Raw genomic sequence first — 17,691 nt, forward strand, 5'->3', positions numbered from 1 at the left:
GAGTGCACGTGTAACACACAGACTTGGTCGTTTGGTATCACCCAGCTCTCCTAGTGGTTTGTGACAGGCTCTTTACTTCAGATCCCAAAGTAGGCTGACATTTTATCAGGTGACAGCTTGTCCTTGCAAGGCCAAAACAAAGATTTACGCTAGTATAAAATTAATAAAGCCTCCACCTTACCCATGCCTCCTTAATTCAAGACAGTCTAAGCATCTGTACGGCCAACACTTTCAGGCAAGCAGATTTAGACAAGAAGAAGCGTATCTGTGGGAGCTTCCCTGAAGAGGTAAGTTGTTTGCTGCACAAATGTGATCTGTATCAGTTTTTTATGGCTTAGAAAAAGCAATGGGAAAGCTCAGTGAGTCGGAAGGGGCTGGAAGGCTCGGGCCATCCAGCTTACAGAACGCCTCTCCCCTACAGGTTGCTGGTTTGTTTAAGTGCCCACAGCAGCTACAAGCTCTTCAGTCACTCGCGGTTTGAGCTGGTGTCCTCTGCTCGATTCCTACCGGCAGGTTCCCAGCTACACAAAGCTGTGAAAGGGGCCCAGAACAAAAGAGGCCGAGCAGGCCAGCTCTGCTTCTTCCCTCCTCCAGAAAACCTCTCCCTAGTCGTTCCCTACGAGGCAGTGGCAGGGGAAATGTAGTATTGCTACTGTCCATGCCGAACGTGTTCGGGAATAACACGGGGGATTTTTAGTAAATTGTTAGCCCGGTATTTTAAGAAAGCAACACAAGAACAGCTGCCACACGTAGATGTTCTTTGCAGGACTCTAGTCATCACAGTAGATGTCTTATTGCCATTATCTCTCTTACAAAATAGCATCACTAGAAAGCTTGAGCTGGAGATGAGTGGTCGTTATGAGTACAAACATTTGTGGCCGTACACCATCACATCCACGAGAGGAGCAAGGTGTTTGATTCTACCCAGAGCTGGATATTGCTGGGAGAGAAGAATCGGGGTTTCTGTGCACATTTTAGGAGCAGGAAAGGGTCGTCTTAAAAGACAGAACAGCATTAAGTCCTAGACACTAAGTCTGAGGGGAAACCAGTCCCATTCACCTTGTCGTGTATCAGCCCCGGAAGGTCGGCTTCCAGATTGTTCTCAGTGACGCTAATTCAGTCTGATTAGTGGTCTCCAGGCTGCAGACCAGATTTATTGTCTTAGGTGAGGAAATTTGGAGCAAGCAGCGTCCTGGCAGACACCGCAGGGCAACGCATGGGTGATTGTGGAGCCATCACATCATCAACACCTTTTCCCTACGAATTACCAGTGTGGTTTATTTTAAAATCCAAGCGAGGCTACAGAGCCACGGGTCACAGTGGTGTTCCCAGCCAGGACTGGTTGTCGTATCACTCGCGCTCACACGGGAGACAATCTAGAGAACTGTGCAATGCTTTTTCCTTCCAGGATTCCCCTCCACGACGCACAACAGAAAACCAGAAAGGAGGGGATGTGATTGCTTACTGGCCCCGTGAGCCAGCAGGATCCAGCTGGTTCAGCTCAGACTGATCCAGCAGTTCAAAGTCATCCCCTTCCGCATCAGTGTCCAAGTCCGAGCTGGCCGTCCTGAGGTAAGTCTTTGCACCTCTTTGGGGATTGTCACTGTGCGAAGAGCCTGGCTGAGCGGTTCCTGACAGCGCGAGCTGTATCATCCCTCTGGTGACAAACCCAGCTATGTTGTCAGTGAGATTCTGTACAGACGGCAGTGCAGCGGCTTCTTCCTGGTAACAGGGGAAATGCAGCTCTCCCGTTCCTTGCGGGCGGTAAGCCAGACTCGGGATCCCAATGCTGGTGTCGTCTTCGTCGTCTAGGCCAGTCGCTTCTGGGTTGATGGAAGGGAAGTCAGGGAGATCCCTGGCGAAAGACTCTTCTGGGTCACTGTGACCATCCAGGTCTAGAAGAGGAGAGAGTATTTTAAATACACAGCACATGCCAAACGCCCTGCAGGCAAGGACGGCACAGCACTCAAAATCTGGGCCATTCCCTCACCAAGACAGACTGTCTCCTACCATCTCCACATCGAGCTCTCTTTAATCTCCCCCTCACATAGCTATTCTGGGTGCCTGCCTACCTCCCAGCTCACTCTCAAGGAATGCAGGGGCTGACCAAGAGGAAACCACCCTCTCGCTCACTCGGCAGATAAGCAGGGGGTGCAGAAGGGTCGTGGACAGGCCGAGCTGGTTGCGTCTGTGCTATAATGACATGACCAGAGGGACAGGTCGGTCACGGTGACAGAGGCTGTGCTGCAACACATATCCCTGCGGTCAAAGGCTGGCAGAGCTGGATCTGCCCTTGAAGAGCAGCCGAAATTGCTCTACCAAAGCGCCACAGGAATTAAGAAGGAAGCTCCGCTCTGAAAAAACAGGCAGTTTCACCTCATCTTGGCCAGCAACAGACATCAAACAGCTAGACCTCAAGGACAGAAGGGGACGCACGGCCTCCCTCCAACCTGTCACACCAGTGCCTGCTCGGCATTCCACACCTCTGAGGTTTCCTCTCACCTTCTGATCCCTCCGTCAGCGGAGTCTGGCCCCTTGAGAGGTTAAACATCCCGTTCTCAGTGTAGGAAACCTCAGCATCTGAATGCTCCGAGTCAGAGATGGTTAGTTCCTTGGCAACCACGGAGTCATCCAGCTTTGAAACAGGAGATACAACAGACAACATTAAATACTGGAAAGCTAATTCCTGTGCCGTGATCCGGTGGCTGCCAGTTAAACCCAGTCCTCATGGGAGGCTGGTATCTGAGGCTCGCTTCACGCGTTACTGCCTAGCCTAGGAGACTGCAGTTGGTACAAGCAGTTCTGGACACCCACAGTACCCAGAACCTTCAGGTACAGTTCGTTACCTTGGGACAGAAAGCAGCAAGCTCCTCTTCACTGTCACTCCCATCATCCGTGCCCTCCTGATTCAGGGATCGGTGACGCACTGTCAGAAACCAGAGTCGCAGCTTATTATTGCTGTTAGCACAGAGATCTTACAGCAAAAAATAAACAAATAAATAAATAAATCGGCAGGCTCGGACATAACACAGCATACTCGGTTCCTCAACAGAGCAGCGGGATCATTTCTGACTTGGGCTGCTGCAGGTCTTTTGCCGAGATGAACACGCTTAGCAGCAACCTTGCACTGAAAAGAGGAAGGACTCGGCACAACTGCAACAGTTCTGTGTCACCGTTCTGACAGCTGAGAAATGGCGCAGCTCAGCACCATGAAGAGCTCACGCCGTGCGCTCGCTGGCAGACTCCTGCGGAGGCAGAGCTGCCTCGCTTCCTCCCCAAAGTACTCGCAAGTATTCGCCAAGGGAACCGGAGTGACTGCCACGCGAGACGTGCAGGGCTATCCCACTCCGCGACCGGAGGCTGGGATTACAGATGGGTTCAGGTACCAAGCATCAGCGTCTGAAGGGCCAGAAACACCCTCTAGAAACTTACGCTGCTTCTCCCGCTGTTTTGATATCATGTAGCCTCGAACACTGAAATCCAGCCGCTGCAGAGCCGGCTCCAGCTTCAGGTACATGCGGTGCCCCAGCCTGTGGTACACAGCCAGGGGCCACAGCAGGACGAAGAGCACTGAGGGAAGAGGGAAGGGGGAAGGCCGATGAGAAGTCTGTACGGTATGCTACCTGGCAAACACCTTGCCCACGTTGTGATGCAGCATCACACATATCCAGAGAGCAAGATCTGGGTACTGAAGGTGATGCTGCTTCAGAGTTGGTGCAATCACCTCTGCCAACGTAACAAAACGGAGAGGCCAACCTTTCAGTGCTCGGATCTATCGTTAATGACCACTCCAACATGTTCTGTCCGGACCAGAGACCTTAGAGTCCTGGACAGGAACCACCACATTCTAGGCAGAGCGTATTATTTTAAATTTTAAAGCCATTAACGTGACCCTTCCTTTGGAGCGGGAACGGTTGCTGCTCTCTTTGGAGCAGAGCCCTACTCCTCAGACAATCAGATCCTACTCGTTTCTACCCCTTTTTCATTTTTCAAGTCTGTATTTGGCACAGGGATCTTCTACTTACACAGCAAGTATGAGAGCAGGAGTCCAGGGACATACCGGCCCAGAACAGCCAGGAAAGTAAAGACTCCACAGACTAGAAGGCAAAACTGGAGACATGGGAGACGGTGAGTTTCCAGGGTTAAGCAATGGAACCACTCACTTCTTGACCATCTTGCTCCCGGCAGAATTCTAGCTAAAGTTGTAATTTAACAACAGCCAAGCCTTCCTAGCGCTACCCCGTTCCAGGACTAGAACAGACTCAGGGAGTATCTGCCTTCAGAGCCATAGGCCCAGCAAAGTTTCTTGCCTGGGATTACAGGGAGCTTCCCAAAGCAGGTATGCTAAAAGCGAGGAAGGGACTGAAGGAGATAGAACTCTTGCACAGTGAACAACGCAAGTGCAGTTACGGGTTCCTCGTTGCATAAGCCTCAAAGACGAAAACAAGACGCTTTTTCTGCCTGTTAAAATCCAATGAGGGTGATGCATTCGACAGACACTTTAAAAAGCTAGAAACCTACAGAAGGAGCAGCTCTGTTTCCGCTTCACTAGCGCAACCAACATGCCAACGCTTGTTTTCTCCTCCCTCCTCCACACGATCACTCTGCCTGCGCTTTCTATTCCTCTCCACCACTTCACAGCCATGCCAAGCCGGGAGACTTCCCATGGTAACCTCCCCTGTTTGGAACGCATTCAGCCAGCGCTGGATGCCATCACAAAAGGATACCAGCAGAGGCTGGACAACGATGTCATTTGCTAGCGTCTGTACATTCTCACCTTGCCAGGGCTTTGCCTCTTGAAAACGAAGAGGTTATTTAAGAAGTTGGTCCCCGTCACCCATCCTTCAGCCAAATGGTGACAAAGTTCCGGCACTCCGAGCAGCCGAGGGTGGACGTATCCCCAGCTGCAGCGAAGGGAAAAAATCAGCAACAGACATTACTGCATCGGATTCAGGGCAGACGTCCCTCGTTACAAACGCTTGCCGCAATACCACTGTCTCCTCTCCCAGCTGCTCGGCTCTAGAGGTGAGTGTCAGCCTGCCTCTCAGAACACCGCCCTGCCAAAAGCGGCGTTCTTCGCCCCCTTCTGCAGGTGCCTCCGTTCTCCCACAGCAGCTGAGGAGCAGCGATTTGAGTCATCCAACCTGTCCTCTTAGACTAGAGTTTCCACGCTACCGGAGGGAAGGGGCGCGGCAGAAGCAAACCAAGCGAAGCCACCTGCTTTCTCCGCATCGACTTGGTCCACGGCAACCCCCAAAAATTCAGCATGAGGTTTCCGAGCAGCCTTGTACCTTACTTAATACGTTCAGTTACTTCGGAGGTATTATCTTTGGCGGGTTCTATTAGTGCTTCTTAACTGCTAGTCACGGGTACCCGAAGCTTAGGGATAGCAATTCCTTTTGTATTTGGGCCTCTCGCAGTAAACAAACAAACTTATCTGGCAACAGCTCGAGTGATTTAATCAAGAGCTGAGCATCTGAGTGTGGCCGGGCAGCACAAGCAGGCAGAAAGGTGTGCCAGAGAGAGGAAGGTGTAATTAGTAAGGCAACACCCAAACATTTCTCAACCCACCATTATTAAAGCTGCAGTCAGATCAGAACTATGCAGGAACGGCTTCTGGGAAACGCCTCTTTAAACGTTCCAGGTCTACTCTCAGAAGATTTCTCTGTTTCCAACAAAACCCCCGCTTGTTTTCCTACTGCTGGAGACCCACGCAAAAGGAATTGGTTTTCAGGCAGCACCTCCAACTCGGGGGTGCAAGGGGAAGCGGCGGTGGAAGTTTTACAACACTCAAGCAGGCAGAGATTAAGTCTAACACAGCGGCTTGGGCAAGTCAAGAACTTGTCACAACAGCATGACGGAGGGCTCCATCAAGCAGCTCCCTACTCCCCTTCCTTCCTCTCTAAGAAGCCAACGTTCCAAGCACGTGCAGGTAATAATTACACGGGATCACAGCAAAGTACCAAAGAGCAGAGGATTCAATTAGTTTCCTACCTCTCATTGTCTAAGTCGTCAGGTCTTGCCACTAAAACATTAAGAACAGACAGGACATTAGTTGCAAGGAATTTGCCACAAGAATGCTTAGCTCTTGGGATTTAAGTAAAGCTTTAATGAGTTGGGAGATGCCTGGAAAAGACACTAACTGTTAAGAACCAGAGGCGCATCACTCCGTGACACATTCTGAATTTGTACAGTGACGGTACAAGACTGCAAGAGAGCCTCCGTGCTGCTCCTCAGACTTGTCGGACAGCACCTGGAAGGCTGCTCTGGTTGCAGTAACAGGTATTTGCACGAAACACCACTTTTATCTCCCTCCCTTCCCCGGCACACACCCAGAAGGCGAAGGACAAACAGCTTGCTTGTTCGGAGGCATCGGATTTAAGCCTTTCGATATTTTCTCACCCAGGCCGGGATTTGAAGAGTGACCCAGGGAGGTACCAGTTCTCCTGACGAGTTTAAATCAAGGTTATGTGGGAGCCGGGCGGATAACTCTCCACACTTCCCTCACCAGTAAGAACACTTCAGTTATAAAGCCCGCAGAAAGCTGATGGCAGGAACCGAGCGAAGCTTTAATGGCTTCCAGAGAACTACGCAGAATTCAGGCTGAGGCACAAAAGCTGGGGTAGAACCTGCTCATTAGTTACAGAACTCTCTCTGGGAGCATGCAAACCACATACACAGCTTCAAAAGCCATCTGACCAGGCAAAAGCAACAAAATCCTGCTAGGATCGGTATTATTCATGAGTATATTAATATTACAAATGAGAAAAAGAACTGCTTTGTTCCCCGAAAGCTTAAGACTAATTTAATTAACAGCCGTTAAGATGCCTCTCCCTTTAACGAATTCTCTACTTTGTAGGCAAGGCTGGGACTCAGCTTTGTCCTAAAACATGAAGCTGATTTATTACCGAATCTGAGGAGAAATCCAGACGTATTCCATAAACGCTTGCTTTTATAGTGAATTTTTGAAACTGAAATGTCTTGCTTCTATATTGAATGCGTAGAAGATGAATCACTGCTTCAACACCTGCCCTAATTCACACACACCAGCTGTTTCAAACATTACCATTTAGTGAAATGCTCTCTTTATTCTAGAGTTCTTCTCTTAGCAGAATATTCCATACAAACACAAGTTGCGGAGATAATTTCCTTGTAACTCAAGAATAGTTTGTGCTTCACTACAATTAGACAGAGAAGACAAAAGCCCAAACCGGCTAACACTCCAACACGCCATAAAACCACACCTGACGATGCGAACAAGAGCCTGGGGTGACATCCCACAAACAGAAGCGTCACAAACAAGTAGGCTACTTCATAACGTGTTAAAAGATCTCAAGTCTCTACAGAGCAAAATGGAAGGGGAAACTCTGAAGGTTATGAGACACTGGCCAAAAAAAAAACCTCTTATTATTTACATCGGTTAGGACTTCCCAGAGCAACTCCAGGAAGACCGTGCCTACAGCATTCTTGCCTGCTTCCAGACTGACAAAAGAAAAAAGCCCTGGATTTTACCTATTTAACTCCAAACGCTGGATTCTACCTCTTTCACTCCAAACGCTGCACACTCTAGATCTACAAACAGTACTTAGTTTTCCGGTATTAACTTAAACGTTGCAACTTACCTCCAATTTCAGGCCAGATTTTGTTCTTCCACTGATCTATACAAACTACTACAATAAGAGTGAACGCAACGAGGAACACCAGTCGAAGGGAAGTCAGAGCAAAGAACCTACGGGGAAGAAACGAACAGGTAAATAACCAGCAAGATCTGCGCGACGCATACGAAAGGAGACACAAACCACCCTCAAAACTTGGTAACAGCTACAGCAAGAGAGAAGTAAGCAAGCAGTAATCAGCCAGCGTTCAGCCTGCCCGCGCTGCCTGGGCCAGGAGCTTATCTCGCAGCTGCCTTGAGAATGTTTTATGGACCCGTAAAAACACGAGCTTGTGTCATTTCTAGCACAACCACCCTCATTTACAGCTCACCTGCCAGAGGCGAGCAGAGCCTACTGCCCTTCCTCTGCTGTTTGCCTAACAGCTTAATTTCTGCTGGCTGCTTTTATGCTTTTAGATAGCGAGGAAAACATGCTGAGAGGGACAAAACTAAAGCAGAGCTCAGCGCTTCCAGCACTTGTTGTACGCAGAAACAGGTCACAAAGTCAAACTGTTCATTCGCCTCGCAGCTCGGCTCGCAGCCCAAACCCCAAACCGTAACCGGCCGGCTCTGGGAAGGGCTCTGAGGAGGAGGCAGCGCTCCCCAAACCCTGCGAGGGGCAGGACTGGGGGGCACAGAGCGCACCCCTACAGCACCGAGGGGCTCGGCCCGGGGTTCCGGGGCTCTGCCCGGGGTTTCAAGGACCCTGCCCGGGGCTTTGGGGGCCCTGCCCGGGGGTTCCAGGGCTGCCCCCCCCGCCCCAGCCCCCAGCCCCCTGCCCCCTCCGGGGCTCGCTGCCAGGGCCCCACGCGCACCAAACCACCTCAGTTTCCCCCCCCCCGGCTCTCCCCACCCCGTCAGGGCCCAGCAGGGCCCGGAGCCTCCCCCCGGGAGCCGCCGCCGCCGCCGCCCGGTTGGGCCCTGCCCGCCCCCCGCGGTCCCCGGGGGCCGCTCACCAGAAGAGGCCGTGCGCCGCCGCCCACCACAGGGCGCTGCGGCCCGGCCGCTCCCACACGAGCGCGGCCTGCACGGAGCTCAGCAGCGGCTCGTAGGGCCCCAGGCGGCCCCGCAGCGCCGCGCTCAGCTCCTCCACCCGCCGCCGCCGCTCGCCGGCCCCGCCGGGCCGCGCCGCCATGGCTCCCTCACGGCATCAACATCCGGCCGCCGCCAACATGGCGGCCGCCAGGGGCAAGGGGGCCGGAGAAGCGCTGGGCGCCGCCATGTTGGCGCAGGCGCGGTGGAGGCGGCCGGGGAGCGCGCACGCGCGTTGCCAGGGCGCCGCGAGGGGGGCGGGAGAAGGGGGGAGGGGGCAGCGGCGGTGTGGCGGAAGTGCGCGGCGCGCAGGCGCAGTGCCCGTGGCGGCGGGCGGGAGGCGGCGGCGGCGGCGGCGGCGGCGGAGGGGAGGCGGGAGGGGAGCGGAGCGGCGGGCGCCATGCCGCGGGAGATCATCACGCTGCAGCTGGGCCAGTGCGGCAACCAGAGTGAGCGGCGGGGCGGGGGGCGGCGACGGGGCCGGGGCGGGCCGGGGCGGGGCGGGGCGGGAGAGCGGGCCCCGGGCGGGGCCGGGCCGCTGTGAGGGAGGGGGCGGGGCTTGGGGAGGGGGCGGGGCTTTAGGAAGGGGCGCGGCCTGGGAGGGGGCGCGGTCTGAGGTGGGGCGCGGCTTCGGGGTGTCGTGGGCGGGGCATGCGCTGGGGGTGGGGGAAGGGGCGTGGCTTTGGGAAGGGGCGTGGCTTTTGAAGAGGGCGGGGCTGCAGGGGGCGGGGCCTGGCGAGCAGGTAGGACGCAGGGGGCGGGGTCTGCCGGGGGCGGGGCTTCGGAGTGCCAGGGGCGGGGCCAGCCGTGGGGGGGATGCAGGGGGCGGGGCTTGCTGAGGGCCGTGGGCGGGGCTTGGGGAAGGGGCGGGGCCTGCAGCCCCCCCCCCCAATGACCCCGTCCCCCCCCCCGTTGCCCGCAGTCGGGTTCGAGTTCTGGAAGCAGCTCTGCGCCGAGCACGGCATCAGCCCCGAGGGCATCGTGGAGGAGTTCGCCACCGAGGGCACCGACCGCAAGGACGTCTTCTTCTACCAGGTACCCGCGGGGGCACGGCCCCGGCGTGCCGAGCCGGTGGGTGCTGCGCCCGTGGGTGCTGGGTGCTGCAGCGCTGGGTGCTGGGTGCTGCGCCCGTGGGTGCTGGGTGCTGCAGCGCTGGGTGATGGGTGCTGCAGTGCTGGGTGCTGGGTGCTGCGCCCGTGGGTGCTGGGTGCTGCAGCGCTGGGTGATGGGTGCTGCGCCCGTGGGTGCTGGGTGCTGCGCCGATGGGTGCTGGGTGCTGCAGCGCTGGGTGCTGCGCCCATGGGTGCTGCTCCAATGGGTGCTGGGTGCTGTGCCGATAGGTGCTGGGTGCTGCGCCCATGGGTGCTGGGTGCCGCGCCGCTGTGCTGATGGGTGCTGGGTGCTGCACCGCTGCACTGATGGGTGCTGCACCAATGGGTGCTGCAACGCTGGGTGCTGTGCCGATGGGTGCTGGGTGCTGCAGCGCTGCACCGATGGGTGCTGCATACTGCCCCTCTGGGCGCTGCACCTTGCCCCAAGGAACGCCTCCAGAGCTGTCCCGGCTGCTCCAGCTCTGTCCTCAGCAGCCCCCCGCCGGGGACGGCCGCGCTGCCTCGGCCCCCGTGGTTTGCCCCGGCGGCAGCGTGAGCCCCGCTCCTGCCGCCAGCACGCTGCCAGCCCTCCTGGCCCTGCCCCGGGTGCTGGAATGGACGCGGTGGGGAGGCAGGGCGTCAGGCTGGGGCTGCCCCGTCTCACACTGCAGCGCCTAACTGCCGGGAGGGCCGGCCTGCTAGGGGAGAGCCAGCCCTCTGCGCTCGGGGGACGCTGTGAGGCACGTAAAGGGGCTCCGTGACATACAGACATAACGAGTTCCTCTTCCTCCTCTCCCTCCGGCAGACCCTGGCTGTGTTGTGCTCTCCTGCGGCCAGGGGGTGGCACGCTCAGTCGCGGCTTCCCCGCAGTAAGAAGCCGCGCCGAGCCGCGGCTGCGTCCTGATCTCCCTGCTCCTCGTTACAGGCAGATGACGAGCACTACATCCCGCGAGCTGTGCTGCTGGACCTGGAGCCCCGAGTCATCCACTCCATCCTGAACTCCCCTTACGCCAACCTCTACAACCCAGAAAACATCTACCTGTCCGAGCACGGAGGCGGAGCTGGGAACAACTGGGCCAGCGGCTTCTCGCAGGTACCAGGCTCTGGTGCCCCGGCGCGCGAGCGCGGGTCGCTCATTTGGGCACGAGGCTTTGCCACGGCCTCGCTCACGTCAGGCCAGCAGGTTCCGCAGAGCACCACGCCGCTCAGCAGGGACTTAGGGCTGACGATCTGGGGCGCCCTGGGTGCGGGATCGCGTCGCCGGTCAGACTTGGCGGGGAAGAAACAAATCCCATTCCGGTCTCTTTTGCAGGGAGAAAAAATCCACGAAGATATCTTCGACATAATAGACAGAGAGGCTGATGGGAGCGACAGTTTGGAAGTAAGTAAATGGAGGACTTTGGCTGCGGCTGCCCTGCCTGGTGTTTTAAGAGCCAGGCTGGTGTTTTATGAGGTCAAGCTCAGTCCTTCGGAGCACGCAGACTGGCTCGGGTTGCTGAGGTGCTGAGCAGACAGCGAGCAGGGAGGGGAGCTGGGGAAGCGAGGTCTTTTCTGTCGCTACTACATTCACCAGGCTTCCCCAGAAATCATTGTACTGTGTGGGGCATTTTTCTGCCCCAAATGCTGCTTCCTCCAGGACCTAGCCTGCAGGAGGAGTTCCCGGCATTATCCTGCTTTTTCCTTTCCCTGTTCCACCCCCGTCCCGGGGCTCTCCCCCGCATCAGCTGAAGCAGCACGCCTGCTGCCCTTCTTCTGGCTCCTCCTCCGGTGAAGGTCCTTGGGGGTGGGAAGGGCTGCGCTGAAACGAGGCCCCTGCTGCTCCTCCACGCCTGCGGCAGCGGAGGGAGCCGCAGGGTGCCGGCAGGACGGGGTTTAAACAGCAACAGGGTTGCTGAGTGCCCTGAAACCCACAGAACGAACGTGGACGGCGGCAGCTCCGTTCTCTCTCTAGCTGGATCGAAGGGGCACCAGGGACACCAAGAGCTTGGAGACAGCTTTCAGGCTGCTCTGCCGTCTGCCTCTGGCAGGACCTTGGCTGCCGTCGCGTAAACCCAGTTTCTGCGTGGGGACAGACACGGCTCGCTGGTGTTTGTGTCGGGCTGTCACATGGCAACAGAGAAAGGGAAAATGCGGTTTGCAAATAAGCTGGCGGCTCCAAGAGCGGGTCGTGGGACCTGCCGCAAAGGGCGGGGAGCTGCCCTGAAGTTAGGTGGAGGGAGTTTGGCTTCAGAGCCCCGGGAAGGCTCGCCCAGGGAAAGGGCTGAGAAGGTCTGCGTCCATTTTATGTGACCACCTGGGTCCTGAAGGTGACGTCTGAGCTATTCTGAAGCCTGGTTTGGGCTGGGAGGAATCCAGGAGGCTCCTGAGCAGCGCTCGTGCTTTGTGGTGCGTGCAGAGAAGTGGATTCCTCCCCCGCTGGCAGAAGTGCCGTGACGAGCGTGCGGTCTGGAGGAGCCAGGGCTAAGCTCTGCCTGCCTTCAGCTCCCTCCCTGCAGCCCTGGCCACGGAGGGAGGTTCTCACCCTCGCCGCCAGCGGCGTCGCAGCGCGCCTCTGCCCTGCTCTCGGGGCTGACCCGGACCTCGTTCTGCTTCCTCCCAGGGCTTTGTGCTTTGCCACTCCATCGCCGGCGGGACGGGCTCGGGGCTGGGCTCCTACCTCCTGGAGAGGCTGAATGACAGGTGAGCGCTCGGCCCCGTCCCCTTCCCGCACCGCAGCAGAGCCTGGCCCAGGCCCGGGCACCCGGCCAGAGCCGAGAGCTGGAGAGAGCTGACTCAGAGCCCGGGCCACCGCCCCCACCCAAACACTGTCTTGTGCAATCCCTGGCGAAGAGCCCGGGGAAGGGACTGCTCCTGATACGCCTGGGGACTACAGAGGCTCTGGAGCCGGGCTCGCGCCGTCCCAGCGCTGCCTTCCCTCGGCCCTTCTTAGCAGGCAGCTGCCTTCTGCCACCCTGAGCGCGCCGGGGAGGGGAGGAGGCTCTAGCTGTGGGCTTTGAGCCGCCGTCCCCGCCTGTCGGAGCTTGCAGCCTCTTGAAAAGGCTTGCGAGCAGCTGCTTAATCAGCCTGCGGATGGCTCAGCCTTGCCTGTAGCTCCGTCTGGCAGCCTGCTCCCGTGCTGCTGGGGTAGGCACTGCTGGGACAAATTCCCTCCCTGGGAGCCGACTCTGGCATGCAGCGCTGGTGACTCACTGCTGTCCTGAGCCCTGGAGACTGCAAAGAGAGCTTGTGGGAGGAGAGAGTGCTGCCTTGGCCCTGTTAACCCTTGAGGGGGCTGGGCTTTCTCGCCAGGTATCCCAAGAAGCTGGTGGAGACCTACTCGGTTTTCCCAAACCAGGACGAGATGAGCGACGTGGTTGTGCAGCCCTACAACTCCCTGCTGACGCTGAAGAGGCTGACTCAGAACGCCGACTGCGTGGTAAGGGTCCCCAGCAGCTCAGACCGGGCAGATTTGGTGGTTCAGGGGGCGAGGACGCTGCTCTAACCCCTGCCGAGCTGTCCTGCTCGGCGGTTCTGCCCCCGGGATCCGGCAGATTTTTCCCGTGGCAGCGAGGGGCTGGCCGTGCTTCCCCTGCAGCGCTGCAGCCTGCCGCTTGAGCTCGATTCCAGCAGCGCTGTCAGCACCCACAGGCCCCAACCACGCAGCACCTCCAGCCCGTACCCCCCCCAACCCCCCGCCTCAGCTCCTAACCACGACACCCGCTCGTCCCTCCCGGCTTACCCCCGCCCCTGTAGCAGGGCAGGGGAGGCTCTGCCGGAGCTGCCGAGGCTGAAGCTGCCGTGAGGTGCTGGCCCAGAGGCTGCGCTCTTCGGGAGAGCGCTGGGGAGCAGGGCCAAGGCGGAGGGCAGAGCTCCCATTGACAGTGTCAGTTACGCTCCCCGAATGAGTCAGCTCGTGGTTTCCAGCGTCTGCCACCTGCCGCGGGAGGGCTCGGCCGGGCTGCGGCGCTCGGGGCCCGCGCTGGGCCGGGCTGCGGGATCCGGTGCCCTCAGCCACGTGGCCGGGGCTGCCTCTTTTCCTCTGGGTGCCTCCTTTAGGCTTCACGGAGCTGGGTTTTTTTTTGTTGTTTTTTTTTTTTTAATTTATTTTTTCCTCTTGCAGGTGGTTCTAGACAACACAGCCCTGAATCGGATCGCCACAGACCGGCTGCACATTCAGAATCCCTCGTTCTCCCAGATCAACCAGCTGGTGAGAAGGGAGAAGCTGGAGAAGCTGGCACGGGGCTTTCCTGGTGGTTTTTAATTTGGTTTGAGCCTGCTCCCCGGGCTCAGCGTGACGGCGGGCAGCCTGGAGCTGTGAACGAGAGCCCTCTGCCCTTCCTCGGGGTGGATTTCCCTGGGCACCCCAGCCTCCCTCGGCCCCGCTGCGTGAAGCGGGCTTCGAACACGCTCGGTGGCCACGCGGTGACCCGCTCCTCTCCCCCCCACACAAGGTTTCCACCATCATGTCTGCCAGCACCACCACGCTCAGGTACCCCGGGTACATGAACAACGACCTCATCGGGCTGATCGCCTCGCTCATCCCCACCCCGCGGCTGCACTTCCTCATGACGGGCTACACGCCGCTCACTACGGACCAGTCGGTAAGGCGGACCAGTGGGTAAGGCAGCCCGCCAGGGGGCTCCTCCCTTTCCCCGAGGGCAGCGGGAGCTGCCACGCTCGCCTGGTGCCACCCCTCAGCCCCGGAGCCGTGGCGTGAGCTGTAAATGCTCGGTCCTAATCGGCGTGCAGCCACCTCGCGTGACGGCCCGAGCGTGCCGCAGCTGTGCATGTGCTGGGCTGCCTCCTACACGCCTCAGGTCGGCGGTGGCAGCTTTGGGAGAGCCGACAACGTCTGATTCGGCAAAAGCCATCCTGAGAAACGATCGGAGCGAGCCCAGTGAAGCAGCCCTGCCAGGCCTGTCACCGCAGTGAGCCACCAGCTCGGGCCACGCGGGGCAGAACGCTGTTGGTCGCTGTCATGCCGAGGCTGAGCGTGGTCTCCAGGTGTCAGCCCCTTCCCCGAAGGGACGGTCACCCTTCAGCTGTATCAAATGCTGCCGCTCGTGTTCAGCTCGGCCCCAGCCCGTGCCCCCCGCCCCCCTGCCGCAGGGGAGGCCGGGGCTGTGTTGTTTTGAGACACTCACCTGCGTTGGCCGCGTCTCAGTTCTGCTCGGGGCTAACAGCTGCTGTTCTCCTCTCGTTGTGTGCATTTCCTCAGGATGTTACTCAGAGAAGCAAATCTGAAAAACTGCTGGCTCTGAAAAGGGTATCGAGTGTGTGATCTGTCCTCCCAGGGAGGAGTGCGGGGAGGGGTTCAGCCAGCAGCTCGGAGGGGGCCTGGGCTGCCACACCGCCAAGCTGGCCTCGCCACGGGCACGCTCCTTTGGGTGCTGGCAAAGGCTGACAGCACTCGGGGACTGCTGCAGCCCCCCACGGGCTCACCGCGGAGCGATGGGGTGGGCTGCAGTGGGGAACGACCCCATCCTCTCCTCCAGCCCCGCTCCCCGTCTTGGCAGCAGGGCAGGACAGGCGCTTGGTGGCAGCAACACGAAACGCGGCCCTGGCGCTCTGAGCTCGGCTGAGCTTCACCCCTCAGCCCCCGCTGTGCTGCTGGAGGAGCTCAGCTCCCTCCTTGGAGCCTTCGCCGCTGCTCCAGCTCTCAGCCTGGCCGTGCCTGTGGTGTGGCTTTGGGATTTGCCCATCCTGCATGCAGCTTTGCATGTGGCTCCATCCCCCGGGGCGAGGGCTTCTCCCTCCAGCTGCCCTCAGCTCCTGCGTGCGTGTGCCGGGCAGCGGGAGGGCAAGGGAGCAGCGCACCCGCCGCCTCTGACCCCCGACTGCCGTTTGCAGGTGGCCAGCGTGAGGAAAACCACGGTTCTGGATGTGATGAGAAGATTGCTGCAGCCTAAAAACGTGATGGTGTCCACGGGGCGAGACAGGCAGACCAACCACTGCTACATCGCCATCCTCAACATCATCCAGGGGGAGGTGGATCCCACGCAGGTGAGCTCCCGCGGGGATAAGCCACCGCAGCCATTTCAGGTGGTCGAGGGAATGGTGTGAGAAGGGCACAGTCACCCCCTTCCTGCGTGGGGATCCCTCAGCGAGCCTGAGGTGCCTGAGAACTGGCTCTAGGTTGCTCCTGCGTGGGCCCTGACTTCCCAGGAGGGCCATTTGTCCCTGCTGTTTGCTGAAATCCTCCTTTCTGAGGTCATACGTCCCGCAAGGAGCAGCTCCCGGGGCTGCTTTGCCCACCGCTTTTCTCCCCCTCGCTGCTCTCGTCCCACCAGGTTCACAAGAGCCTGCAGCGGATCCGGGAGAGAAAGCTGGCCAACTTCATCCCCTGGGGTCCTGCCAGCATCCAGGTGGCTTTGTCGCGCAAGTCCCCCTACCTGCCGTCCGCACACCGCGTCAGCGGCCTGATGATGGCAAACCACACCAACATCTCCTCGGTGAGTGCCTTCCCTCTGCGCCGCGGGCAGCACCGGCACCCCGGAGCTGAGGTTCTCACCTTCCAGGCACAAACGTTCCTTCTCTTGGCCTTTCCCAAAGCCCCAGCAGGGCCTGCGGATGAGGGGCGGGGGCCAGTTGCCGCCTGCAGCACGGCGAGGTTCAGCTCTAGCCTGGGGTCCCGGCCTTCCTCGCTGTAGGCAGGGTCCCCATCCCTGGCGCTGCTCTCCCAGGAGCACGACTCCGTTCTTCCTGGGCTAAAGCAGCCTCAGGAGCACGAGCTGAGGGCGAGCGTTGGCTGGGTGCAGGCCGGCCGGGCAGGAGCTGGTGCTGCTCGCCCTCCTCCCTCCCGAGCAGCAGCCGGGGGAGGCCGAGGGCCCGATCCCGCTGGCTCTGCGTGCGGGCTCCCCGGGGACCTGCGGCCCTCCTGACCGCCGCGCTGCCGCTCTCCAGCTGTTTGAGCGGACGTGCCGGCAGTACGACAAGCTGCGCAAGCGGGAGGCCTTCCTGGAGCAGTTCCGCAAGGAGGACATCTTCAAGGACAACTTCGACGAGCTGGACAACTCCCGGGAGATCGTGCAGCAGCTGATCGACGAGTACCACGCGGCCACGCGCCCCGACTACATCTCCTGGGGCACGCAGGAGCAGTGAGCGCCCTGTGCGCGGGGACGGGAGGGTCCCACGGCCGCCCCCACGCACGCCGGCAGGGCTCGGCTCTGCTGCGCCCACCTTTAGCACCCCTCCGAGCTGCCCGGCCGCAGCCGGAGTCGCCGCAGCGGCTGCACACACACACGCCTTCCTCGAAGGGCCCCTGAAGACCCTTGGCAGGGGACAGCCTCCGCTCCAGCGCGTGCCCTGGCCCAGGACGGGACTGGGGCAGCTGCTGGTAGGGAAACCTCTTCCCCTGGGAGCACGCGCTCGCACGGAGGAGGGCGAGAGCAAAACTGGGGGCCTGGAGCAGGCCTGGCCCAAAGAGCTGGGTCCTGGGGCCGAGGGCTCTGCGTGGCCGAGCCAGTCCTTGCCCTGGGCACGGGCCTTGTTCCTCCTTCGCCAGATCAGGCCTGGGGCACAGGCTGTATCTATATTTTTGTAGGTTATTTTGCTTTAATAAAGGCTGTTCCTGCACTGACCCCCCCTGCCTGCGGCGAGCAGCTTAAGAAGCAGCTCGCGGACAAAGCCGCCAGAAGCCAGCGCTCGCCTCGCCGAACACCCAAGGGGCTCCTGGTGCTCACCTGCACGGCGCGGGGCCGGCCAGGCAGGGCCGGGGAGCCGGGTGGCAGCTGCAGCAGAGCCAGAAATACTGGAAGGACCTGCCCGCACGGCTGACCGGGCGCCGGCACCGCCCTGCCTTCGCCGCCTTGTCCCGCACACGGGTGCCCGCGTTAATGTTTCACAGGGGTGAGGCCACGTGCGGGGGGGGGGGGGGGGGGGGCACAAAAAAAAAGGGCTCCCCACCGCTCCGGCCCCAAGGGAAGGGGATGGCAC

General features: G+C 59.4%; 2 protein-coding genes across 2 annotated transcripts; one reads left to right on the forward strand and one right to left on the reverse strand.

Moving 5' to 3' along the window:
• Nucleotides 1-741: 741 nt before the first annotated feature.
• RETREG3 (reticulophagy regulator family member 3) lies at nt 742-8,878 on the reverse strand. The gene is made up of 9 exons (XM_040536837.1): nt 8,611-8,878; nt 7,623-7,729; nt 5,995-6,025; nt 4,778-4,904; nt 4,026-4,110; nt 3,433-3,570; nt 2,847-2,926; nt 2,503-2,635; nt 742-1,895 (listed from the first exon to the last, which is right to left on the reverse strand). Exons 1-9 carry the CDS (start codon nt 8,787-8,789, stop codon nt 1,462-1,464), a joined length of 1,314 nt encoding a protein of 437 aa, XP_040392771.1. The 5' UTR covers nt 8,790-8,878; the 3' UTR covers nt 742-1,461.
• A 104-nt stretch (nt 8,879-8,982) lies between these two features.
• On the forward strand, nt 8,983-17,336 carry TUBG1 (tubulin gamma 1). The gene is made up of 11 exons (XM_040536823.1): nt 8,983-9,135; nt 9,609-9,721; nt 10,703-10,870; nt 11,090-11,158; nt 12,377-12,456; nt 13,066-13,192; nt 13,877-13,963; nt 14,208-14,357; nt 15,607-15,759; nt 16,047-16,208; nt 16,660-17,336. Exons 1-11 carry the CDS (start codon nt 9,087-9,089, stop codon nt 16,855-16,857), a joined length of 1,356 nt encoding a protein of 451 aa, XP_040392757.1. The 5' UTR covers nt 8,983-9,086; the 3' UTR covers nt 16,858-17,336.
• Nucleotides 17,337-17,691: the final 355 nt, after the last annotated feature.

Source organism: Cygnus olor, chromosome 25 (genome assembly GCF_009769625.2).
Source record: "Cygnus olor isolate bCygOlo1 chromosome 25, bCygOlo1.pri.v2, whole genome shotgun sequence".
NCBI lineage: Eukaryota > Metazoa > Chordata > Aves > Anseriformes > Anatidae > Cygnus > Cygnus olor.